This window comes from Rhinoraja longicauda, chromosome 6 (assembly GCF_053455715.1).
Source record: "Rhinoraja longicauda isolate Sanriku21f chromosome 6, sRhiLon1.1, whole genome shotgun sequence".
Taxonomy (NCBI): domain Eukaryota; kingdom Metazoa; phylum Chordata; class Chondrichthyes; order Rajiformes; family Arhynchobatidae; genus Rhinoraja; species Rhinoraja longicauda.
This window is the reverse complement of record NC_135958.1, coordinates 39,155,518-39,182,327: the sequence shown is the minus strand read 5'-3', so window position 1 is coordinate 39,182,327 and position 26,810 is coordinate 39,155,518. Positions and strand designations below refer to the sequence as shown.

The following is a 26,810-nucleotide window of genomic DNA, read 5'->3' as shown; positions in this document are numbered from 1 at the left end:
TCTCCAGGTCATCTGACCCCCCCTAATGGCCACACAGTAGGTCCTAGTTTCTTATTGAGGGCCCCCGATAATAGTCGGAATCGTTTAGCATATTCCGGGAGCTTATCACATATAAGGCTAAGAGGGGACCTGTCGTCCGAGGTGGTATCTATTACATTCCCCATTTGTATAATCATAAGGAGTTGTATATTCCCTGAGTTTCCTCTCGTGCCTTGGCAGCCCACTTCAGGGTCCTGACCTTCGCGTGGGGGATTTCCCCTCTTAACAACCGGTCTAAGGCTGGGTGTTAGGCAGAGAGGTACTCCCTTGTCCTGATATACAACTCTTTAATTTTAACCCTTTATATATAACACACACAATACACAAATCACACTTATGCTCTATAATTAAGTTGTTGTAAAAGGAGTTGTAAAAGGAGTTGTATATTCCCTGAGTTTCCTCTCGTGCCTTGGCAGCCCACTTCAGGGTCCTGACCTTCGCGTGGGGGATTTCCCCTCTTAACAACCGGTCTAAGGCTGGGTGTTAGGCAGAGAAGTACTCCCTTGTCCTGATATACAACTCTTTCATTTTAACTCTTTACATACAACACACACAATACACAAATCACACTTATGCTCTATAATTAACACACTTATGCTCTATCCTTACCCGAGGATCATTATTGGTTGAGTCTTATTATACTTTTTATTCTATGTCCCCTAATGAGACACCTTATTAGCTGCTAACGCGTTAGACCTTTTTAATCTTTAGAAGATTGAAACCTCAGGGCCTTTAACCCTCGTTTACCGTTTAGACTCAACGATCCTTCCTAAAAATCCTTACCCACCTGTCCGTCCAACTGACCCCCGAAATTCCGTCACGCAGATTAACACATCAGTGGTGATCGGTGGGTCATAGAGGAGTCACAAAGACGGGGAAAATAGAGTGGCCAAATAAAATACTCACTCTACTGGCCAATTCCACCGTTCTTCGATCCTCGTGCCCTCAAGTCTCAGCCACTATGCATCGATCTTTGTTGTGGAATCCCACCGCTGCCACCAAATGTCGAGTTCGACTTCTCGTTCGCAGTCAGTTGGATGACAATAATCAGAAACGGCACAGTCTTTACCTGTTACTTTATTAGAGATATCTCGGACAAGTTTCTAAAAGCACACACAGAGTTGCGGACTCCGGGGCCAGTGGAAACATGTCACACCAGCCCCCAGAATGAAGCCCCTTTTATCCCCCAAACCGCAGAATACAGTTATTTACAATTAGCACAACCAATCAATATTGGAATTAAGTCAGTTTTCCCTTATATGGCTGAGAGTTGGAACAAAGTCAGTTTTCCCATATAAGGTCCTAACATGCTATTGTTCAAGGTTTATAGTTGGTGTGGTGTTTATTGTTTATGTTCTTTATACATTTGTGTTTTTGTCTCCTGAAGACGAGCTGGAACATTCTGCGGTCTAGGGCTACTGATTACTACTAGCTTTAGCAAGCTCAGCATTTATGTGATTACGTAGCCTCAAGCAGGTGTGGGAAAGAAAGTGAGAGAGCCTCTAGCATGTGCCTAGCACACAATGCTGCAAAGCTTATGCGGAATATAGTGGCTGAAACAAAGGAAAAGGACAGATCTCCACATTCCCCCCTTTTATCATTCTATGATAACTATAAAGGTATAAATCAAACGGAAGGCTCATTAGAGGCGAGCTTATAGAGTCATCAGAGTTTATTCCTAGGCTGTCTAATCTCGCCTCTAGTCCCTACTCCTTCCGTCGGATTCTTATACCCTAACCCCTCATGGAGACTAGTGGTAAACATCCCCATAGCTCTGGTTTCTCCCCAGAACAATTAATCGGATGTAATCCTTTCCCACTAGCTCTCCTGCCACCTGCTCATTCAGCTGATCATTCGTGAGTCCTCCCATTGAACTTTCGTCCTCCTTCAGCATGGGACATGTTTCCCCTGTTTCCTCTATTCTCAACATCAGCATTTTGTGGGCATTTCCAATCCCCTCCATCGTTCGCACAAGTCTCGCAATTATACATTTAATTACTGCAATGCCTACAAATACACATATTAAAATAATACCGAGATATATAGCAATATTAATAAACCAGTTGTACCATGTGCCCAAACCCCAATCCCCCCAATCCACTCCTTCGGTCATCCCATTCAGGATGGTTTGAATGTCATCCTTAATTCTCGTTAGGTTCGCATTCCTGTCCATAACTCCCATAATACATTTTCCCTGCACGATGGCACATACACCCCCTTCCCGGGCCAGTAAATAATCTAATGCATACCGGTTCTGCATTGTGAACAGTCGCAGGTCAGATAGACCTTCCTTTATCTCGTTTATGGCCGCTACTGTCTTATTTCCCAGGAAAGTGAGTCCGCAGATGAGGTAGTTACGATTATTGGCTGCCATAGTTCCTCGGACCCCCCGAAGGTTACGGTATTCAATATCCCCCATCCAACCGACTGTCCCTGGCTCCTTCCGATCGTGATCGGTTCCATCCAGTTTGCACAGAACTCCCTAGAGACCCCCCGTTTGGTTCTGCGTCCACCGGCAGGAGAGTTTAAACTCCATTGTATTGGGCAGGGTATAGTTGTTGGGGTGAGGATGCCTATGGCTACTGCGGCCGGGGTATCCTTCCCTTTTGTTACCAGGAAGTTTGTTCCTATCCCGTGTCCCAAGAAGTAGTACCCGGACTTGGTATAAATTACCCCTGGAGTCCCTCCATCCTCAGGAGAGACTTTTCCATCACTGCTCCAATTATCATTACAGGGGAACCTTGAATTTTTATCCACAGAACATATTATAGGGTACATATAGGGCTCTAGAGAGTCTCCACTTGGCCCGAAGCGGGGAAGGATAGGGAAGGTGTGTTCTTCAATAGACAGGTGAGTTTTATTTCCCTTCCCGCATACCGTTTGCCATCCTCGCTCAAGATCGATACATTGACTGGAATTATAACAAGTAATCGTCCCGGCACTGTTACTGTGGCTACACCGGTATGTATCTTTGGTGGTAAGGCATCTAACAGTGGTTGCAACCCGCACCATCGCACATCCCTGTCCCATGCCCTTCCAGCAATTGGGGTACCCCTGGGCGGGCCCAGAGGTTCTTATACATGTTGCCGGATAGCTCTGGCTTGTAGAGTATCTGAAGGTAATGTTCTTATCAGGAGGTGGGAGGTAGTATCCTTGGATAAAATAACTGGGATTCGAGACTGGGGTGGGAGTTAAGAGGCCCACCACTGAAGTGGAGGGGTAACAAACAACAGATTTGGGAGAGTACATCAAATCATGAGCCCTTATAAATAAGTTCTGAGCATCATCCATCTCTCTCTTTCGTCGTGCCCCCGGGTGGGGTGTCAAGAGGGGGTCTTGGTTAGAGGCTTCATGAGAGCATGATCCGGTCTCTTTGTCGCCGTCCCGTGGACAAATGAAGTCGAAGCGACACTCCTGGAACAAACAGGGCAAATCCCACCTGTTGCGGTATCTCAGGAGTACTCTCCTGGTATCCTGGTGTAGGACTCCGTTACAGTAATTATACTTGGTGACATTCCAAGATCCCGTAGCCTCTGGTGTATCGTCATCACACATCATCACATCGTTTCTACAAAGGTGGAAAACTCGGTTGCTACGTCCGGGATCACATCGCCAGAGTATCCCGGCCATACTCATAATCTGGGCGAACCCCAAGAGGCCACATAAAACTTTGTGTCCCATAATTATGTATGTTAATCTGGATTAGTCTGAAAGACAAAGGACTCATAGAAAGATTCAAAAACACAAAAACTTATAATTCATAAACAAGAACTTACAAAACAGGAGATATATTGACTTAAACATTCCCATCCTTCCCAATAGACTTTTCCTCCTTCTCCTTTTGATCGGCCTGTCCAATCAATTTGCAGTGATGTAAATACACCCAGGCCGATCGTCCTTCAACCTTGACAGCCGTGGGGGTTGTAAGAAGTACTTGGAAAGGTCCTTCCCACCATGGGTCAAGGAACTTCCTAGTCCAATTTTTAATAAGGACATAAGAACCAGGCGTGATTGGAGAAGGGGGAGTATTGACAAATGGAGTACCAAAGGCAGCGCGAACCTGTGAAGAAGCAAAACACAAAGCTTTAGTTAGGGCAATAATATAAGTGGTCATTTCGTCAGTCATATGGTGGAAATGCACCGGCGCCGGAGGAGCATCAGTCCAAGGAGTGCGGAGAGGCCGCCCATAAACGATCTCCGCAGGCGAGAGGGCAGTCCGACCTGCGGGAGTAGTGCGAATCTGAAAAAGAGCTACAGGCAATAGTTTTAGCCAAGAAGAACCAGTTTGTTCAATTAGTTTAGCGAGTTTGGTTTTTAAAGTTTGATTAGCTCGTTCGACTAGGCCAGCAGCTTGTGGCCGGTACGCGCAGTGTAGTTGCTGATGTACGCCCAGCTGGGCGCACATTTCCTTGTTAACTGCTGCAATGAAATGTGGACCATTATCAGAACTAAGGCGAGCAGGAATGCCAAAACGAGGAATGATTTCTTTAAGTAACACTTTAACCACCGTGGAGGCTTTGTATCAGAGGTCGGATAAGCCTCGATCCATTTACTAAAGACATCAACTATAACAAGTACATATTTATAACTTTGACACCGTGGAAGTTCAATGTAATCCATCTGTAGGGTCTCAAAGGGACCCTCGGGCAGAGGGGTCTTGCCCGGGGAACACGGGGCCCCTTGACCCGTGTTATGGCGGAGACACACAAGGCACCGTGCACTCACACGGGATGCCAATTCTTGGAGCTGAGGGTGCCACCAGGTGTTAAGAAGCAATGAGCTTGTTGCTTGTGCCCCGCAGTGAATGGCCAGATGGATACATTCAACCACCCATAGGGCTATTGTATCAGTCATACAGGTCTGACCCACAGGTGTGGTCCATAGCCCCGTCACTTCGTCAATTCTACAACCAGAATTGACCCATAAATCCTTATCTACATCAGGAGCGTCCTCCTGTAACCGAAGTACTTCTTGGATGGTTGGCATAGGTTTTTCAGAGGTTGACCGTCCCTTGGGGGGGTTATTGGACAATCTCATCATTTTTGATACAACATTAGTCCTACTTTTTGCAGCTTGTTTGGCTGCAAGGTCAGCATTCTGATTTCCGAGATCGACGGGGGATATGCCAAAGGTATGGGCAGAGCACTTAATAACAGCGATACTTAGGGGCAATTGAATGGCTAAGAGGAGGGTATAAACGAGGGCTTGATTAGAAATAGGAGTGCCTGAGGAAGTGAGAAATCCCCGGTTCTTCCAAAGTTGGCTAAAATCGTGCACCACGCCGAAAGCGTATCGAGAGTCTGTATATATGTTAACGCTTAATCCCTCCCCCATAATACAAGCCCGAATCAGGGCATAAAGCTCGGCCTTTTGGGCAGACACAGGTAGATCAAAAGCCCCAGATTCTAAAAGGCGATTATTGTCGGTATTTACTGCATAGCCAGAGAGATGCTGACCGCGCTCATCCAGGGAGGAACTGCCATCAGTGTACATGACCAGATCAGGATTGATGAGCGGTGTGTCGGAGAGATCAGCCCGCGGGCTAGTGTCTTCTTGGATCAACTGGAGACAATCATGGTCAGAGGTTACTTGTTCGAGAGGTGGTTGTTCGAGAAATGTAGCAGGATTGATGTTAGAGCAATATTTAAAAGTCAGCTCATTTCTTTTTGGTTTGGTGTCCAGGATTTTATTAATATCAATGGGTTTTCTGAGGACCCCATGACAGGCGTTAATGATGGTATCTTCTCTCATATTTGGGGCATTACCGACATTTGCCATAGCCGCATGATCTTGATGCCCCCCTATTATCTCGACAAACTTCAGCCATTCCTTTCGATTCAGGACCTGTCTGACCAGGGACCATAAATCTCTGCTATCAGCCTGATACACCGATATTGTAGTACGTAGCCAGTCGCAGAATGCCTGGGGGGATTTTTTTCTGTCCGGAGCACCATTAAGGAGGGAAACAATTTCATGCGGTTTCCAAGGAATGTACACTTCTATGGTATTGGGTGCTGCTGCACCTCCACCGGGCGGAACTACCCCGGCTCTTGGATTTGGCACATGACGTACAGGGAGTTGCCGATTAGTATCTTCTTCATCACTAGACCCAGACGAGTCTGTGTCCGTATCCCCCTTATGAGAGTGGCTCCCTGATCTGGGACGTATCGATCGTTTAGACTGTACATGCTGCGGGAGTGCGGTGTTCGAATCTGCAGTCATTTTCGGATGATCTTTACTCCTTGTCCCCTCACATGGTCCTCGGTGAAAAGTCACATCTGTATAGCCAGGTGGAGGGGGGCTATCAACGGTAGGATATATAGGGGGTGCACTGGGGCTCTGAGCATGGTCCTGAATTCCTGATTGGAAACCTCTAAGGCTGGGATAGAGAAGCCCGCCACCGGTTGGGAGTCTCAAAACCGGAGGTGGTGTTTGGCTAGTAAGGGTGAGATACAATAGACCCTCGTCCCATATGGAGTCGTCATCCTCCCCAATACCTATGCCAGCCATTGAATTGCGCAATTCTTTTAATTGTACATCTTTATTTTGTTTAGTTACGGTCGCACGTTTCCGTTCTTCTCCCACCTCCTTTTCTAAAATATCAACAGTTTTAGGGCTTCCTTCGTCTGTCAACTTAATGCCCAGTTTTACGGCGTTGTCCTGCCAACTAGATAAAATCTCCTTATCCCTTTTCTCTTGGCAAAACTCCCGCCACTTTTGGATCAGAAGTTTTGCTTCCTTACTGCGGTTTCGGGTCCAGATAAGATCCTGGGCTTTTTGGACAGTCTCCAGGTCATCTGACCCCCCCTAATGGCCACACAGTAGGTCCTAGTTTCTTATTGAGGGCCCCCGATAATAGTCGGAATCGTTTAGCATATTCCGGGAGCTTATCACATATAAGGCTAAGAGGGGACCTGTCGTCCGAGGTGGTATCTATTACATTCCCCATTTGTATAATCATAAGGAGTTGTATATTCCCTGAGTTTCCTCTCGTGCCTTGGCAGCCCACTTCAGGGTCCTGACCTTCGCGTGGGGGATTTCCCCTCTTAACAACCGGTCTAAGGCTGGGTGTTAGGCAGAGAGGTACTCCCTTGTCCTGATATACAACTCTTTAATTTTAACCCTTTATATATAACACACACAATACACAAATCACACTTATGCTCTATAATTAAGTTGTTGTAAAAGGAGTTGTAAAAGGAGTTGTATATTCCCTGAGTTTCCTCTCGTGCCTTGGCAGCCCACTTCAGGGTCCTGACCTTCGCGTGGGGGATTTCCCCTCTTAACAACCGGTCTAAGGCTGGGTGTTAGGCAGAGAAGTACTCCCTTGTCCTGATATACAACTCTTTCATTTTAACTCTTTACATACAACACACACAATACACAAATCACACTTATGCTCTATAATTAACACACTTATGCTCTATCCTTACCCGAGGATCATTATTGGTTGAGTCTTATTATACTTTTTATTCTATGTCCCCTAATGAGACACCTTATTAGCTGCTAACGCGTTAGACCTTTTTAATCTTTAGAAGATTGAAACCTCAGGGCCTTTAACCCTCGTTTACCGTTTAGACTCAACGATCCTTCCTAAAAATCCTTACCCACCTGTCCGTCCAACTGACCCCCGAAATTCCGTCACGCAGATTAACACATCAGTGGTGATCGGTGGGTCATAGAGGAGTCACAAAGACGGGGAAAATAGAGTGGCCAAATAAAATACTCACTCTACTGGCCAATTCCACCGTTCTTCGATCCTCGTGCCCTCAAGTCTCAGCCACTATGCATCGATCTTTGTTGTGGAATCCCACCGCTGCCACCAAATGTCGAGTTCGACTTCTCGTTCGCAGTCAGTTGGATGACAATAATCAGAAACGGCACAGTCTTTACCTGTTACTTTATTAGAGATATCTCGGACAAGTTTCTAAAAGCACACACAGAGTTGCGGACTCCGGGGCCAGTGGAAACATGTCACACCAGCCCCCAGAATGAAGCCCCTTTTATCCCCCAAACCGCAGAATACAGTTATTTACAATTAGCACAACCAATCAATATTGGAATTAAGTCAGTTTTCCCTTATATGGCTGAGAGTTGGAACAAAGTCAGTTTTCCCATATAAGGTCCTAACATGCTATTGTTCAAGGTTTATAGTTGGTGTGGTGTTTATTGTTTATGTTCTTTATACATTTGTGTTTTTGTCTCCTGAAGACGAGCTGGAACATTCTGCGGTCTAGGGCTACTGATTACTACTAGCTTTAGCAAGCTCAGCATTTATGTGATTACGTAGCCTCAAGCAGGTGTGGGAAAGAAAGTGAGAGAGCCTCTAGCATGTGCCTAGCACACAATGCTGCAAAGCTTATGCGGAATATAGTGGCTGAAACAAAGGAAAAGGACAGATCTCCACATGGCCTCCTCCTGCACCTCTTGTCCATTGTCTACATATTTAGTCTGTTCCACTGCAAAATCCCCTCAAGGTATGTCTACTTTGAAGAAGTTCTCGTCCTCTCTCCAACGAGAGTTCAGCAACATCCTCTCTCATTGCTCCCCCTCGCTGATTCCGCTATATTATTTTGTCAGGCCAAACCCTTGGCCATCCTTTTCTCCTTAACTACATCCAGCCTGGCTACACTCCCTGTCTCCATTGTCTTCCAATTCCAGCATTTAAGTGAGCTGATTTAAATCCGTCCACCACTGGTGTCCTTAACCTTAAAGGCTTTGCAGGAATATCTTTTGAAATCTAACCAGAGCCACTGCAATTGGTCTCCTGTGTACCAAAGCAAGAAAAAGGAACTGTAAAATATCAGTAAGCTCTTTTTCATTAAGCCCTGAGGAAAGACACAAAGTGCTGGAGTAATTCAGCAGGTCAGGCAGCAACCCAGGAGAACATGGACAGATGATAGACAATAGAAAATAGGTTCAGGAGAAGGCCATTCGGCCCTTCGAGCCAGCACCGCCATTCAATATGATCATGGCTGATCATTCTCAATCAGTACCCCATTCCTGCCTTCTCCCCATACCCCCTGACTCCGCTATCCTTAAGAGCTCTAGCTAGCTCTCTCTTGAATGTATTCAGAGAATTAGCCTCCACTGCCCTCTGAGGCAGAGAATTCCACAGATTCACAACTCTCTGACTAAAAAAGTTTTTCCTCATCTCTGTTCTAAATGGCCTACCCCTTATTCTTAGATTGTGGCCTCTGGTTCTGGACTCCCCCAACATTGGGAACATGTTTCCTGCCTCTACGTGTCCAACCCCTTAATAATTTTATACGTTTCGATAAGATCCCCTCTCATCCTTCTAAATTCCAGTGTATACAAACCTAGTCGCTCCAGTCTTTCAACATATGACAGTCCCGCCATTCCGGGAATTAACCTAGTAAACCTACGCTGCACGCCCTCAATAGCAAGAATATCCTTCCTCAAATTTGGAGACCAAAACTGCACACAGTACTCCAGGTGCGGTCTCACTAGGGCCCTGTACAACTGCAGAAGGACCTCTTTGCTCCTATACTCAACTCCTCTTGTTATGAAGGCCAACATTCCATTGGCTTTCTTCACTGCCTGCTGTACCTGCATGCTTCCTTTCAGTGACTGATGCACTAAGACACCCAGATCACGTTGTACGTCCCCTTTTCCTAACTTGACACCATTCAGATAATAATCTGCCTTCCTATTCTTACCACCAAAGTGGATAACCTCGCACTTATCTACATTAAACTGCCAGGACTGTTTTTAGCCAGGACCATTCTTCAGATCAGTCTGAAGAAATGTTCCAACCCGAAACATCGCCTATCCACGTTCTTCATGGGTGCTACCTGACCTGCTGAATTATTCTGGCATACTTGTCTTTCTCTGGTATAAACCAGCTTCTGCAGTTCCTTGTTATTACAAGCCCCAAGGAACAGTGATTTGTGAGTTCTGCAGCTGGTATCTGGCTTATCATCTGTCATCAAAAGAGCATCTTAAACAAATATCATCTTCACCATAGAAAGAGGTCCCAAAGAACGCTACGACAAATGGCACAAAATAACACAAGGACAAATTAGTCCACCCAATCAATGAGTAAGGGTAGGGAGAATGTAGGAAAGAAGTTGCTGGGGGTTATGGAGAAAATAACAGAGCTCAGAGCCAGAGCTCAGAACCGGAGCAGAGAACACCATATTCCATAAGTCATTTCCAGAAAGGTGGAAACAAAATAGAAAAATGAAATTAAAAAAGGTCTGCTTCACAAGGAGAGAAATATTGAGGAATATATCCTGTCTATTTTCAGCGATGAGATGAATTATTTACTTTGATACGAAGAATTAAAACAAAAACAGATTTATTTAGAAAAATGTTAACATTCTGCTAAATATCACTGTAAAGAGAAAAAGAAGAAAAACAGAATTTGAAACAAAAAATAAAGAACCGTGAGAACACTCAGCAGTCAAAGTAGCATTTCATAGAATCCTAGAGGAATATAGCACCAAAGAGGCCCTTTGGCCATCATGTCCTACCGATCAGCAACAACCTAGCTATATTAATCTCATCTACAGTACTTCATTTATAGTCTTTTATGCCTTGGTAATTCAAATGTTCATCCAGCCCTGTCTAATGTCTCTCTGACAATGACCAACATTGTATCTTCCATGGGGGTCTGGCCCTGCAGGAAAGTCTTCCATTTTCATTAGTTCTTGCTACCTCTAATTGCAGAAACTTGTCTTCTACCAGAATGAGGAAGCGTTGTGGATTATACTGGGGTGGTGAGATTGACATGGTTCAAAAGGCAATGTATGCACGTTGCGGTATGTAGCGTGAGGTTTGCAGCTGTACTAAGTTTATTGGGATGAAGTTAAGCAGCCTGATCTGATTAGCAGTGTAATTATTTGGTGCCATTCATAAAGATTTTTGGTTGGGACTGAGGTGTTGTAAGTTTAGTGGCGATTTTGGCTTCAGAGTCTCTGGCAGAATTTTGGCAAAAAACGACAATTCAACGGCTGCTGGGACAGAAGACGGTCCCACTATACTGGCAGTCGTAGTAAGTGCTTGCCTCCAGTACACCGCTTGTCCTCCAGAAGGTGTTGCGTGGCAACAGTACGTGTCAGGGGCCGTGACCTCGTCTGCCGTGTAAGGGCTCCATAGAAGTATGAAAACGCACACGTCCGGATTCTGGGACAGTTTCTTTCAGGGCTGTTATCAGGCAACTGAACCATCCTACCACAATCAGAGAGCAATCCTGAACTACTTACTATCTACCTCATCGGGGACCCTCAAACGATCTTTGATCAGACTTTGCCTGCTTTATCTTGTACTAAATGTTATTCCCTTATGATGTATCCGTACACTATGAATTAGGTATTGTCTTTCCGCTGAAGATAGACACAAAGTGCTGGAGTAACTCAGCGGGACAGGCAGCATCTCTGGAGAGAAGGAATGGGTGATGTTTCAGGTGGAGACCCTTCTTCAGACTGGTAGACACAAAATGCTGGAGTGACTCAGCAGGACAGGCAGCATCTCTGGAGAGAAGGAATGGGTGACGTTTCGGGTCGAGACCCTTCTTCAGACTGAGTGTAAGAAAATAACTGCAGATGCTGGTACAAATCGACGGTATTTATTCACAAAATGCTGGAGTAACTCAACAGGACAGGCAGCATCTCAGGAGAGAAGGAATGGGTGACGTTTCGGGTCGAGACCCTTCTTCAGATTGATGTCAGGGTTGGGGGCCCCGGTCCCGCTGAGTTACTCCAGCATTTTGTGCCTTTCTTCAGACTGACTGGATAGCACGCGCAAACAAAAGCTTTTCACTGTACCTCGATAAACGTGACAATAAACTAAAGTGAAACTGATAACGGGGTCTCTCTTCAGGCTGACGAGGTGGTGGACGCCGCTCGCGGGTTTGGCGCGGCTGCAGCCAGTCCGCCAGTATCCCGGCGTACAGCGCGGTTGCGGGCCGCCATGTCGGTGCCTTGACGCCGGGCCGTTCGCCCACCGCGGCTTGGACCTGTTCAGATCGAGGGGGTCACTATGTTGTGGTGCTGGCACGACCACACGCATCACGCTGTCTGATTTGTCTCTCCCGCTGGTTTCTCCGCCACCCAGACCGTCACGATGAGGTACAGTGTGTGTGTGTCTGCCTTTCCCAGCGCTGTTGTTTTCGTGCCGCAGACAGTGACTATCCTGGAAGATAAGACGCAAAATGCTGGAGTAACTCACTCAGCGGGACTGGCGGCATCTCTGGAGAGAAGGAACGGGTGACGTTTCGGGTCGAGACCCTTCTTCAGACCCGTTCCTTCTCTCCGGCAGAGATGCTGCCCGCCCCGCTGAGTTACTCCAACATATTTGTGTCTATCTTCGGCATCCGCAGTTCCTTCCTACACTATCCTAGTATCCTGCTCCCTCCCATCATTTAAATCTTTCTAGTTGTCACTGATAGTGGCAACGCCGCGATCCAAAAACGATGCGAAAAGAACGTATATGGTTCATAATCAGAGGGTTGTTATAGATTACGTTAAACGTAACCCCATTCTATTATTTACGTGCCACTCCTTTCGGATCATATTTGTGTGTTGCCTGCACGGGTCGTTGTTCTGCACTGCTGGTTTTAGTTTCTATCATCACTGTAATTTTTTTTTTTTAACTGCAAATATGAAATGTCCTGAAAATCGAGTGAAGGAAAATGAGAATTGTTTCTCACTCTATTAAAGTCTTAATCGACCTAAATGCAGTAGTTTACTTTTAGATTTAGCTGCATTCATGTTTTCTTGATTATGTGAGGGGGGGGGGGGGGGGAATTGGCGTGATCTTAAATCGCATTATTTGTACAGATGGAGCAAGTTAGATTCGAAATACAACGCTTCAGATTTAGAACAGAATGGACTTTGTGTCCGATTTTTAAAACATTTTTGTGCTGATACAACAGCGAAAATTGTTTTAATTGTGCTGAGCCAATGTGGAATATGGGTCACTTTAAACTTAAGTCACCTAATACTTTGAGTCACTAATCTTGGATGTTGCTTTAAAAATCGTTTTTAAAGAAGCCGTAACCACATACTTAGCCACACCTCCATATTGAAGTACTGTACTGGAAGTTAAGAAAGTTCTTCGAACTGTACGGGGGTGGTACACAGGAGGCAATCGTTAAGTTTTTAACCTGAACATGAAAAAAATTAAGGTGATTAATATACACCAATTAAGCTAAAATGGTTCAATTAAAGACTCAAGTTTTGTATGTTGTCATAGAGTGATACAGCATGGAAACAGGCTCTTCGGCCCAACTTGCCTACTCTGGCCAACATGTCCCAGCTACACTAGTTCCACCTGCTCGTGTTTGGTCCAGATCCCTCCAAACCTCTCCTTTCCATGTACCTGTCAAACTGTTTCTTAAACGTTGGAATAGTCCCTGCCTCAACAACCTCCTCTGGCAGCTTGTTCCATACACTCACCACCCTTTGTGTGAAAAAGTGACCCATCAGATTCCTATTAAATCTTTTCCCCATCACCTTAAAAACCTTCCCACAATGCCCTGCCTTCTCCCCATATCCCTTGACACCCTTCACCTTAAACCTTTGTCCTCTGGTCCTCAATTTACCTACTCTGGGCACGAGACTGTGCATCTACCCGATCTATTCCTCTCATGATTTTATACACAATGATTTTATATTGTGATTTGTAAATTTGCAGATTATGTGAAAATTGTTGATGGCAAGGTAGGTCATCTTTGGCTGCAGAATAACAATGATCTATAAATTGGCAGGGCAATAGAAAATAGAATTTAATCCTGAGAGGTGTGAGGTGATGCATTGATGTAGGAAGATTTGGGCTGTCCAATAAAGTTAGGATATAATCATAATAATAATCATAATAGTACTTTATTAGCCAAGTATGTTTTGCAACATACGAGGAATTTGATTTGCCATCCAGTCATACCAACAAAAGAGCAACAAGACACCTAAATACATTTTTAACATGAACATCCACTGTCATAATAATGGGGAATAGTGTCATAATAGTGGGATGAAAATAGAGATGCGAGAGATTGCAGATGCTGGAATCTTGAGCAAAATACAAACTTGGAAGAACACAACAGGTCAGGCAGTATCTGTGAAGGGAAATGGACAGATGATGTTTTGGGTCGAGGTCTTCAGACGGTGTGAGAACCCTGTGTTGAAGACTAACCCTAACATTTGCCAGTTGAAATCTTTCACTGCCGACTAGGGATGGCTGACTCTGCACAGAATCCCATCTGAAATTACCACTTTTCTCCTTAATGGTGACATTTGCAGCATCTTTGAAGTCCCCAGATGTAGACAATAGTTCTTGCATTTTGTACATTCAACAGTGACATACTTGGTTTTAATCAGTCTAGAAAATATTAATTAAAATTACTGTTTTCAAATGAAGGGAAGTTATGAAGTACTCCATAAATTTAGTTTGGATTCTTATGATATGTCTAATATATATTATATATACATACATTCTCCAGTATATTATAATTTATATTTTATTTACCATGGAAAAAGTGGGCATTTGTTTATTATGTGCATATTCATTTGTGACTTTTTTTTCTTCACATGTTCCTAATCTCCAGGGAAAGCATTGCAATTTATTTTTAAAAAGTTGTACTTTTGCCATAAAATGTATTTATCATGTAAAGTAGTTCTCAGAAATATTTAAAGCTCAAAACAAATTGCATTTAAAAACTGGAATACAAAAAGACGCTTCGTGAAATTTATTTTGTATTCCAATTAATATGTGATGAGGAATTAAAATAATTTTCAATTACAGATTATAGAATTTAAAAAAAAAATTATCTTGCTTGGTTCAGGTCAGACTGACATGGAATACAATGAAAAACTGGCACGGTTTCGACAAGGTCATCTCAATCCCTTCAATAAAGATACAGGTGAAAAATTGACAGAAGGTGATGAGGGCGAACATGATCTCTCCATAAAAGGTCAGCATGGTGGAGTTTGGAAATATGGGGAGTTAACATCACTCTGTGTGGCAGCGGACTAGTTTCTCATTGATCTTCCATTATGTACCGTACACACAGTAATCCAAGTTTGAATTATTAACAGTCCACAGGTAATTATTTCCTAAGCGTTAGTGAATATTGGGGAATAGATTTGGTAGTAAGAGAAATTGATCATGCTACTGCAATATACTCTTGCTGTCCAAAGAGCTTAGAAACATAGAAAGTAGGTGCAGGAGTAGGCCATTCGGCCCTTCGAGCCAGCACAGCCATTCAATATGATCATAGCTGATCACACAGAATCAGTACCCTGTTCCTGCTTTTTCCCCATATCCCTTGATTTGGTTAGCCCTAAGAGCCAAATCTAACACTCCTTGAATACATCCAGTGAATTGGCCTCCACTGCCTTCTGTGGCAGAGAATTCCACAGATTCACAACTCTCTGGGTGAAAACATTTTTCCTCGAGCTTACCATATAGTGATATCACTTTTACTCTAGGGAAAATTGATCAATTCAGTAGAATTCAGTTTAAAGGGAGTGATTTATTTTGGGTGGTCTATACCAGTAATTGTTTCAAAAAAGCATATCATTACAAATAACAAAATAAAACTGTTCCTACAATCTGGTCAATTCTCAAAGTGCAGTGCTGCAGCACTGGCTTTGGGTATGCACTCATCCACCCCTGGTGTTCTAATCAGTGGGATGACAAAGAAGAAAATTCAATATTTATTGGTTTCTGTGCTTATGCTGTTTGAATGAAGCAGAACACAGGCATTCCTCAGGTTATGAGTTTCAACTTATGGCACCCATACATGTGAATGTAAAGCAACAATCCGGCTGCGTTGAGCCAAACAGAGCTAGGAACATCAAGCAAGCTCACTTGCTGTATCGGTGAAGCAGGCAGGCCTCATCGTCTCTCTCTCTCTCCTGTCACTGTTGTTTCTGTTCATTTCAGACTTGAGAAAAATTTGGGTTGTCATCACTTTCAGGAAACAATTCTTTCACAACCGAAAAAGGGGAAAAGGCAGTGTCAGCCACTTGTCTTTTGGTTTCAGGATTCTTTTTCCGCCACAAGGGTATGACATCTTTGGCCAAAGCAGCTAATCACCTACTACTTTGAATTACTCTTTTACGCACAGGGGGAACAGCAGTAGAGTTGCTGCCTTACAGCGCTTGCAGCGCCAGAAACCCAGGTTCCATCCCGACTACGGCGTTTGTTCGTTCTCCCCGTGACCGTTTGGGTTTTCTTCGAAATCTTTGTTTTCCTCCCACATTCTAAAGACGTACAGGTTTGTAGGTTAATTGGCTTGGTATAAGTGTAAATTGTCCCTAGTGCGTGTAGTGTACTGTTAATGTGCGGGGATTGCTGGTCGGCGCGGACGGTGTGCCGAAGGGCCTGTTTCCGCGCTGTATCTCTAAACTATATTAAATTAAACTAAACCTTGGACAGTCAGAATGGTGTTAAGTAAAGTTCCAGGATATTAATCCAACAGTGAAGAAAGACTAAATGTGTCAAAGGCAGGATAGATCTGTAATTTTCAGGTAGTATTAATTGTTTCTGTAACATTGCTACTTAAGTCCGGTCTGAAGAAGAGTCTCGACCCGAAACATAATTCATTCCTTCTCTCCAGAGATGCTGCCTGACCCACTGAGTTAATCCAGTATTTTGTGTCTACTACTTTGTAGGACAATAGCTTGAGAGATATTTGCCCAAATTACAGATTTGTGAAGCTTTCGGGGATGGTTTTATGTGCGAGGATCATTCAAAAATGCATGTGGTCCTTGCAGTTTATTTGTCTTTTTTCTTTACACGTGATTGCATATTTCAATCATTTTTTAAGCGACACAAGGCCTTCCCTAGGTTATTGGTGGGATTTATGGGGATGGGTTTGTGGGCAACTGTTGCGCTGCAGACATTTTCAACTGGGTGGAGATGGGTATTTCCACGCCTTTTTCTCAACCACCCCGTCCCTCCACCCCGAGCTGCAAAAATCAGGCTGGGTCGAGCGAGCTGAGCAGATTCACTCACTCATTCAACTGAGGCAGTAAGGCTGGCTGGCAAACAAATTTTCTTTGCCAATTTGCTCTCCCTTCACAGATGTTTGCATAATCATCCCCCGCACACCATTTTTGTTAATTTCTGACCGATGAACAGCTCAGGAATAGAACTTCAATGTAACCTGGGGGTAGGGTGCATATTGTATTTACTAATATGGTTTCAGCTCATTTCTGAGTGAGCAGATTGAAATCCAGGGACATGAACACACTGATGTTCCTGTGAACTATCGAGTGCTGTACCATCTTAAGGATGAGATATTAAATTGTTCTTGTGGGAATTAAACATTTCCATGGCCTATTTGAAAATGATCAGGGGAATTATTCCCAGGATCTAGGTGGATAACAGAAAAACATATTATCTAGTGATCCTAAAATTATTTGGAAGCGCTTGCTATGTATGAATTGCCAGTGAATGTATTTCAAAAGTAATTGACTAGCTGAAAGACATGGAAGACATTATATAAATGTAAGTTTGTTTATATTATGCCCTTTATTCCAAAAGATTTCATCTCCAGTCATATCTTTTTGAACCGTATATTTTAGTACAATTGATTTAGTCATGTTTGCTATGTACAGTAATGATTTGTAGCCAGTTGTTAGATATGCATTCTTTCTGTAGCATGAATGACTAACTAAATTGACATGATTAGTTACAAAATTGCAATTAATTTTGCTTCATTGAAAGCAGATTGCTAATTCCTCATTACTTTCAACAAATAATCTTGTTATTTCCACTATTTCCTATCTTCAGGGTAGATTATATCTTTTTTTTTTCAATTTCTCTCCCCATTGGTGCTGATACTTATCCAGTAAAATTCACATTGGCACTGCTTGATCTTCCTAAACTTTTCCATCTGTAAATTTTGAACATACAGTGCCGACTCTCCATTAGAAGATGATGGAGGTTGTGAAACTGGTGGTTGCTTCTGCAGTGGTTTTCCTAACTTCTGCAATGGTGGTTTTCTGTTGTATCTGCCAACAATATTTTGCTGGTTACATTGTAACTATTTTGTCACTGTGTGTGGAGGAAATCTGATGAATTTCCAGGCAGTCGGGTTGTAATGGAGCTGGGGAATGGTGATTAACAGAAGAAAAGATGAAAATGTTTAAACAATGTCATTTTTGAATAATGGTCAAGTTAAGCTTTAAAATGTGCAGGTTCCATTAACCTGCAGAGTTGTTTCTCTTTCGGCATCTATTTTTTCATAGTTGTATGTGATGCAACAAAGGGCCGCATGTTAAACTAAAAAGAAAACTAAAGCTTTAGTAAATCTCATGATCCTAAGAAAGATATGAGATAAAATAAATGATGTATAAATTATAAAAAGTTAGTTTTACTAACAAAGTAAACTAAGAAAGCAGTTTTCAGCTTTGTTAAAAACTGACAAAGCAGTTCCCTTTCAATCATTTTAATTTTGCAGATAGACTTGAGTTAAATGAATTCAAATTAAAATTATGATCTGAGTCACAAATTCACGTTAAATTTTGTTTGCCTCCTTATTTTATGGGCAATTAATAGTTTAGCAATGAATCGGCATTGAATCTTATCCAGTGAAATTTACGTGAAGCTGGTGGAAAATAATTCTCAAATGTTTGCGGGGAAATGATATTTGCACAAAATTCCTTAAAACTGCACAGATTTTAAAGGTAAACTTGTTTGAAATGTTTTAAGTATCTACTTGTCATTTTCAATTTCCATTAATGATTTGATTCTATTTCCATTAATGAATTGTTTTTCTTTCAGAACTCCATGTAGATTACTTGTGTAGAAAGGTTAATGAACATGCAGACAGAGTTATGGATCTTGGCTTGGCAGAAGATCATTTCTCAAAACCAGTGGTGAGCATTGATATCTATGTATGGGACCCTTCCTGACAACTGTCCATAAATCGATTCTTCCACAAATCAGAAACTTTTGTTTTCTATCATAATCCATGTCTTGTCACTGTACATACACTTGCTATAATTCCTTCATTTCATTCACTAATCAGGCATACACTGCATAATTAAATAAATGGAATATGTACTGTTTCAAGTCATTAATGATTATCATGAAATATTACTATATTATTAGCTTGAATATGCCGTAAAAATGTATAGGCGAATTTGCCTAAAGTTGGATTTCCCTAAATCAGGTCATTCGTAATACAGGAGGAAAATCCACTCTGCCCATAATCCAGATATACAATGTGATTAAACCTAAATTGTTACTTTATAAAGCTTTTGGAGAGAAATAGTGAAATTCTAAGCATAACCTGTAATCGCAGGGCTGTCAAATATATTGAATGATCTTGATTTTATGATTTTTATGTCATGTTTGATGTCACCAAAATGTAATGAGATTCCTTTGTCTAAAACATTTATTGTGTATAATCTTCCATTGAATGTAAATAGTACTCAAATTTAAATGGCTGCATTGTATTTTTATGGAAACTATTCTCTACATTATATTTTATGTCTTGAATGGCAACTATAAAGCATGATCTATTTTCCATCCAAATTAAGAATGGTACATTAGAAATCTCTTTACAAATATTTGGGATAACTGAGAGCCTGAAGAAGGGTCCTGACCCAAAACATCATCTATCCAGAGAGATAGACACAAAATATTAATGTAACTCAGCGGAACAAGCAGCATCTCTGGATAGAAGGAATGGGTGACGTTTCAGGTCGTGATCCTTCTTCAGACTCAGTCAGGGTAGAGGGAGACACAGCGATAAGGAAGAGAAAAGTGTATGAAAACTTGACATCAAAAGAGACGAAGATCAAGGAAAATGCAAAATAGATCATTGTTGGCTCGGAGAAGGTGGCAACAAAGCAAACAGAGATAAAATGTAATTGGTGACAGTCAGTCTGGTCGGAGATCTGGGATGGAGAAAGAGGGAAAGCAAGGGTTACTTGAAGTTAGAGAAGTCAATATTCATACTGCTGGGGTGTGTCAGCTGCCCAAGCTTTACTGGATAAACTAGCTGAAAAGCTATCAAACATTTATTTACAAAACAAGGAATTCTCATACTATCCTATTCTAGTACTAGCTATAGAGAAGAGAGAGTTTGGAAATATAATCACTTTAATCGATTAATCATGTGTGGTTAATCATGAATCACTTATTTTGAATAACTGATTAATCAGAGCAGCCTTAATTGCAACTGCCTCTCCAGGTTTCTCTGGCAACTTGCACTATATACACTCATTCCATATACATTCTTCACTCTGAATGAAGAAATTGCTCTTCACATCTCTTTTAAATCTTTTCCCCTCTCACCTTAAACCTATATGCTGTAGTTCTGAACTCCACTCCCCTGGGGAGAAAAGAGTACGACCAATCGCCTTACCTATGCCTTTCATGGTTTTGTGTACCTCTATAAGCTCACCCATGGCATTCTACGCTCCAGAGATAAAAGCCTATCCAGCTTCTCCTTATAATTCAAACCCTTGAATTTCAATCAATCTATTTGGCAACCTATCCAGATTAATGCCATTGATAGCATTGGCATCAGAAGAGGAATCAACGCTAAACTAGATCCAAAATAATTGGTGATTTTAAAAACCTGCAACTTGGGTGCAGGAATAGGCTACTTGGCATCTCAAGCCTCCTGTGCCATGTAATAAGATCATGGATAGCTTCTTTGCAAAATCGACTCAGAATTTTATAATCGCCCCTGGCTAATCACCGCTACTAATGAAGTATCTAAATCAGCCTTAACCAATATCAAAATATTCCATTCATCAAAGAAGCAGAGAAAACATTTTCTTAATTTGTATTAAATGGTGGCCCCTTTATTTTTTAAGAGTGAGCCAATAGCTTTAAATTCTCCCTCAAGAGGTCTCGGCCTCCCCACTACCTCGCCCCTACTCCTCCGTCATTTCATTTTCACACTTTATGTTCACGGGAGGTTGAGGGGTGATCTTGTATAAAATCATGATTGGAGTAGATGGGGTGAGTCTTTTACCCAACTTGGGGTAATCAAAAACTAGAGAACAAGGGGTGTAATGTGTGAGGGACGAGATTTAATAGGAACCGAAGGGGCTATATTTTCATGTGGAGGATAGTGGGTATATGGAACGAGCTGCTAGAGGAGGTAGTTTACGCAGCTACTATAAAGAGTACTTCAAAGACACTTGGACTGGTACATGGATAGGAATGGTTTAGAGGGGTGACTTCAGTAAGCCATTTGATAAGGTTCCGTATGATCGGCTACTCTGAAAGGTCAGATTGTATGGGATCCAGGGAGAGCTAGCCGACTGGATAGAGAAGATAGACACAGAATGCTGGAGTAACTCAGCGGGTCAGGCAGCATCTCTGGAGTAAAGGAATTGGTAATGTTTTGTGCGGAAATCTTCTTGGACTGACCCAAAATGTCGCCTATTCCTTTTCTCCAGAGATGCTGGCGTGATCTGAAGAAGGGTCTCGACCCGAAACGCCACCCATTCCTTCTCTCCTGAGATGCTGCCTGACCTGCTGAGTTGCTCCAGCATTTTGTGATACCTTCGATTTGTACCAGCATCTGCAGTTATTTTCCTACACACTAAAATGGGTGGTATATACAGTGAAGATGGTTATCAAGAATTATAGCAGGGTCTTGATCAGTTGGGCAAAAGGTCTGTGGAATGGTTAATAGAGTTTAATGCAGATAAGTGCAAGGTGTTGCATTTTAGGAGACACCTGCAGAGTAAGGGAATCAAGAACCAGAGGACACAAGTTTAAGGTGAGAGGGGAAAGATTTAATAGGAACCTGAGGGGCAGCTTTTTTACATGAAGAGTGGTGGGTATATGGAACAAGCTGCCAGGGCATGTAGTTAAGACAGGTACTAAAACATAATTTAAAAGACATTTGGACAGGTACATGGATAGCAAAAATTAGTGCGATATGGTCCAAACATGGACAGGTGGGACTAGTGTAGATGGAACATTTTGGTCATCATGGGCAAGTTGGCCAAAAGGCCTGTTTCCATGCTGTATGAATCTATGACTCTTCTGAACTCGAGCTGATAGAAGTTTCTTATATCTAACCTTTCTTTGTAAGACAAACTTTCCATGCCATGTATTAGACTAATAAGCCTCTGAACTGCATCCTTTCTTGAATAACAATTGCAATTCTCACCAATGCCTGATATAACTCAAATATAACCTGCTACCATTGTTTCACCCACCTGGTAATAAGTGATATCATTTTGCTTACTTTCTGATTTATTTGCACCAAGACAATTGGAATTCATCTGTATTTCATAGTTCTGAAATCTCTCGCCATTTAGATAATGTGCCTATTTAAAACAAAATTCTGCAAAATAAACAATTTTGACATCGTATTCTATGTGCATGATCATTGTCCTCTATCCATATCCCTTTATAGCCACCTTATTCTCTTCACAACTTATTTTCCAATCGATCTTCATGCTGTCTGCAAATGAATAACTATTCCCTTGTTCCCTCGTCCAAGTCGTTTGTATAAAGAGTAAAAGGTTGAGGCTGCAGGATCAAATTTCTGACGTACTGCATATTACATTTTGCCAACAGACATTTTATGTCTCTATGTCTCTTGCTTGCTAGTGAATCTTCTGTCTGTGCCAATATGTTGTCTACTACATAATGAGTTTTTTATTTTTCATGGTAACTATTTATTACACAATCTTACCAAAGCTCTGAGTACATCCATTGACTCTCGTTTATCCCAGCACAGTGGCACAGCAAGCAGAGCTGCTGTCTCTCAGCTCAAATGACCCAAGTTATGTCCTGGCCTCTGGTGCTGCTTGTGTGGAGTTTGTGACTGCAAGTTTCCTCTTGTTCTTTAGCTTTTCCTTCCACAGCTGTGTCCTTCCCCACCCTCACTTTAGAAAAGCTAACATCAGGTTGTGCTCCCACTCCTTGCTTACAGGCGGAAACTGAAGCGTGAAGATGCAATTCAGAAAGTCCCACAGTGCTGGTCAGAGGAAACAGATGAGTTCATATGTGACTACTTTGAGTCAGTGGACTGGTCCATATTCAAATACTCAGCGGCCAACCTAAATAAGTATGTCGCTGCCATCGCAGACTGCATCAGTAAATGTGTGCAAAATAAATCAATCGAGTGTTCCCTATCTGGAAAAGATTGATGCACCAGAATATCCACTCCTTAATGAAGCTCAAGTAATGGTGTTCCAAGTTGTTTCAGCAAGTGTGCATCTGGTAGAGTGCACTAATTTCAAGCCTATAGTGAGAGATTATAGGGTTGATTAAAGTTTGACATTTGCATCTAGCTGTTGGTTTGAAAAATCTATAAATGTACAGGTAGTCCTGCTATAAAGTGTGTGTCCATACCATGAATTGGATGTAACGTGAATGATAAAGTGGGGAGCACTATTTGTGTTACGTGAGCTGATTTCGATCTGGAAACAAAGAACTATTTAAAAGTTACCTTAGAAATTGACGAACAGAAAAGGCTTCTTGCAAAAAGACATTAGAAAAAAATAAAATTGTTTCTATATAACCCCCCCCCCTCACTGTAGTAGGACTTTATTGCCTCTTAAGAACACAGTTTGTCAGTTTCACTGGATAATTGCAATTGGCAAGCAATGCTTCTATTGACACTTGTGCAATGATACTGTATTACACAATGTTAAATGTAGCTTTCAGTACTTTTTGTTTGCTGGAACAAAAATAAACTCAAAGCTATAAAACTGATCTTTTATTTTGAAAATCCTGCTGGGGACAGGGGAGGGAACTTTGTTATTGCAAGTCTAATATTCTTTGGCTCTTCACCCCCTTTTACTCGATTGACACGATCATTTTCCTCACCCAATTTTATATGACACAAGTTTTCTTAGGAACGGACATATTGCATGATAGCAGAATTACCTGTGCAAGAATTTAAGAGTTGATGGATGGCTTCTAATTCTGAGACACCAAATGCAAGTAATTTGATATTTTCACTTTGATCAGTGTTTGCTTTCTGCTGTCTTTGTATTATGCAGGGATCGTTTGTGGCATTTGATATTGAAAATCTAAAGCGTGCAATTGATGAAGTGAAGCAAGTTATCTTAGACTTGCCTGAACATTCTGAGAAGCAGAAAGATGCTGTTGTAAAACTTATTCATCTTCGGCTTAAACTACAAGAATTGAAGGTTGGGATTGTGCATTGAAATATTATAATCTATGCAATTTTAAACAGATTGAAGTGAGCAGCATGAAATTTAATTCAGAAAACTGAGAGATTAATAATTGATAGCTTATGATGTGTATTATTCATACTAAACAGTACAGTTTAAATAGGATATAGGAGCAGATATATCCATAAATATGCATTCAAATATTTAGAATTTGGCAGGATCAATGAAAAGACAGTGGAAAAAATGGAGTGATTTGAGATTACTCCAGTTATTCTCTTTGAGAAGTTGGTTGGAAATGTTTAAAAATCATGAAGGATTTGAGTGACTAAATAAGGTGAATTAAATGCTGTTAATATTATGCAGATCATGGAGCGCTTGTGGCAAGATGCTCTGTGACCTACTGAAATAAGATGAGTGTTAGTTGTGGCTATAGCTCCAATACCAAATAGTTTGCATTAAATTTAATTGACAAAACAAATGAAGGTGACATGAAATATTACACTTAAAAAGGGTGATACTTTTCCGAGAAGTATTTGGTAAGTAATGGAAATGGAAGCATTTACTATCGGGTCTGCAGAAAACGATATTGCTTAAACAAATCGCATTTCTTGGCACTAATTTCAGTGTGGTGTTATCAAGTATTGTGTTTCCAGCAGTTTTCAACTGCAGCTTGGATTGTGTAATTATATGTTTGTCATAAAAAGAATGCAGCACTTTGCTAACAATGTGTAGTGCAAAGAGTAAAACTGAGTTTAAGAAGTAATATAGAGAGGTGACCAAAAGCTTCATCATCAAGGAGGTTTTCAAAAGGGTCTTTGAAGAAAGTGCAGTGAGTAATTTGTACAGGGAATTTGAGGATTGGCCACTCCCGCATCACTCAAGTGGGATGGGGATGAATATGCACAAGCGGTTTGGGTGAGAGGAATAGCTTTACTGGTAATGGAGATTGAAGGAAATTTTAATTTGTGGAACTGGTAGCCAATGGAGATTGAAGATAGGGAAAATTTGTCTTCAGTACTTTATATAGACTAGAATATGAGCAGAACAGATAAAGGATGGCAACATAGCCAAAGCAAACACTGGAATAGTTTAGTCTGAAATTGACCCTGGTCACAGGTAAGTGTTTTTCCGAGTAGATGGGGAAAAGATAATAGACAATAGGTGCAGGAGTAGACAATAGACAATAGGTGCCGGAGAAGGCCATTCGGCCCTTCGAGCCAGCACCGCCATTCAATGTGATCATGGCTGATCATTCTCAATCAGTATCCCGTTCCTGCCTTCTCCTCATACCCCCTGACTCCGCTATCCTTAAGAGCTCTATCTCGACTCTCTCTTGAAAGCATCCAGAGAATTGGCCTCCAATGCCTTCTGAGAATTCCACAGATTTACAACTCTCTGACTGATCTCCGTTCTAAATTGCCTACCCCTTATTTATAAACTGTGGCCCCTGGTTCAGGACTCCCCCAACATTGGGAACATGTTTCCTGCCTCTAACGTGTCCAATCCCTTAATAATCTTATATGTTTCAATAAGATCCCCTCTCATCCTTCTAAATTCCAGTGTATAGAAGCCTAGTTGCTCCAGTCTTTCAACATATGACAGTCCCGCCATTCCGGGAATTAACCTAGTGAACCTACGCTGCACGCCTTCAATAGCAAGAATGTCCTTCCTCAAATTTGGAGACCAAAACTGCACACAGTACTCCGGGTGTGGTCTCACTAGGGCCCTGTACAACTGCAGAAGGACCTCTTTGCTCCTATACTCAACTCCTCTTGTCATAAAGGCCAACATGCCATTAGCTTTCTTCACTGCCTGCTGTATCTGCATGCTAATTTTAAGTGACTGATGAACAAGGACACCCAGATCTCTTTGTATTTCCCCATATCCTTGTCACCAACTTGACACCATTCAGATAATAATCTGCCTTCCTGTTCTTGCCACCAAAGTGGATAACCTCACATTTATCCACATTAAACTGCATCTGCCATGCATCCGCCCACTCACACAACCTGTCCAAGTCACCCTGCATCCTCATAGCATCCTCCTCACAGTTCACACTGCCACCCAGCTTTGTGTCATCCGCAAATTTGCTAATGTTACTTTTAATCCCTTCATCTAAGTCATTAATGTATATTGTAAATAGCTGCAGTCCCAGCATCGAGCCTTGCGGTACCCCACTAGTCACTGCCTGCCATTCTGAAAGGGACCCGTTAACCCTACTCTTTGTTTCCTGTCTGCCAACCAATTTTCTATCCATGTCAGCCCCAATACCATGTGCTCAAATCTTGCCCACTAATCTCCTATGTGGGACCTTATCAAAGGCTTTCTGAAAGTCCAGGTACACTACATCCACTGGCTCTCCCTTGTCCAATTTCCTAGTTACATCCTCAAAAAATTCCCGAAGATTAGTCAAGCATGATTTCCTCTTCGTAAATCCATGCTGACTCAGAATGATCCTGTTACTACTATCCAAATGTTCAGCTATCCAACCAAAGAGATAGGTTGGCAATTGTTTGTGCAAGAGAATGGATACCTACAAGGTTGGATGCTTAATTTATGGTCAAGTGCAATATTGTGGTCAGAAGCAGCCTGATTCCACCTCGGGGTCAGTCAATTGTTATGGTGGAAGGCCATTATTCTGGCTGAAGGTCTGTGACCAGTAGAGTTCCACAGGTT

The 26,810-nt window shown here is 42.1% G+C and overlaps 1 protein-coding gene across 2 annotated transcripts in view; it reads left to right on the top strand.

Annotated features, from left to right (window-relative positions):
- The first annotated feature begins 11,849 nt into the window (after positions 1-11,849).
- def8 (differentially expressed in FDCP 8 homolog) overlaps positions 11,850-26,810 on the top strand; it is a 41,303-nt gene continuing 26,342 nt past the window's right edge. Inside the window, exons 1-4 of one of the 2 annotated variants that reach the window (XM_078400842.1) lie at positions 11,856-12,131; positions 14,843-14,971; positions 18,793-18,887; positions 24,000-24,149. In XM_078400842.1, the coding sequence (XP_078256968.1) occupies positions 14,854-14,971; positions 18,793-18,887; positions 24,000-24,149 (363 nt within the window). In that variant the 5' untranslated portion in view covers positions 11,856-12,131; positions 14,843-14,853. Of the gene's footprint in view, positions 12,132-14,842; positions 14,972-18,792; positions 18,888-23,999; positions 24,150-26,810 lie in introns of both variants that reach the window. The other variant, XM_078400843.1, reaches the window with a different exon arrangement.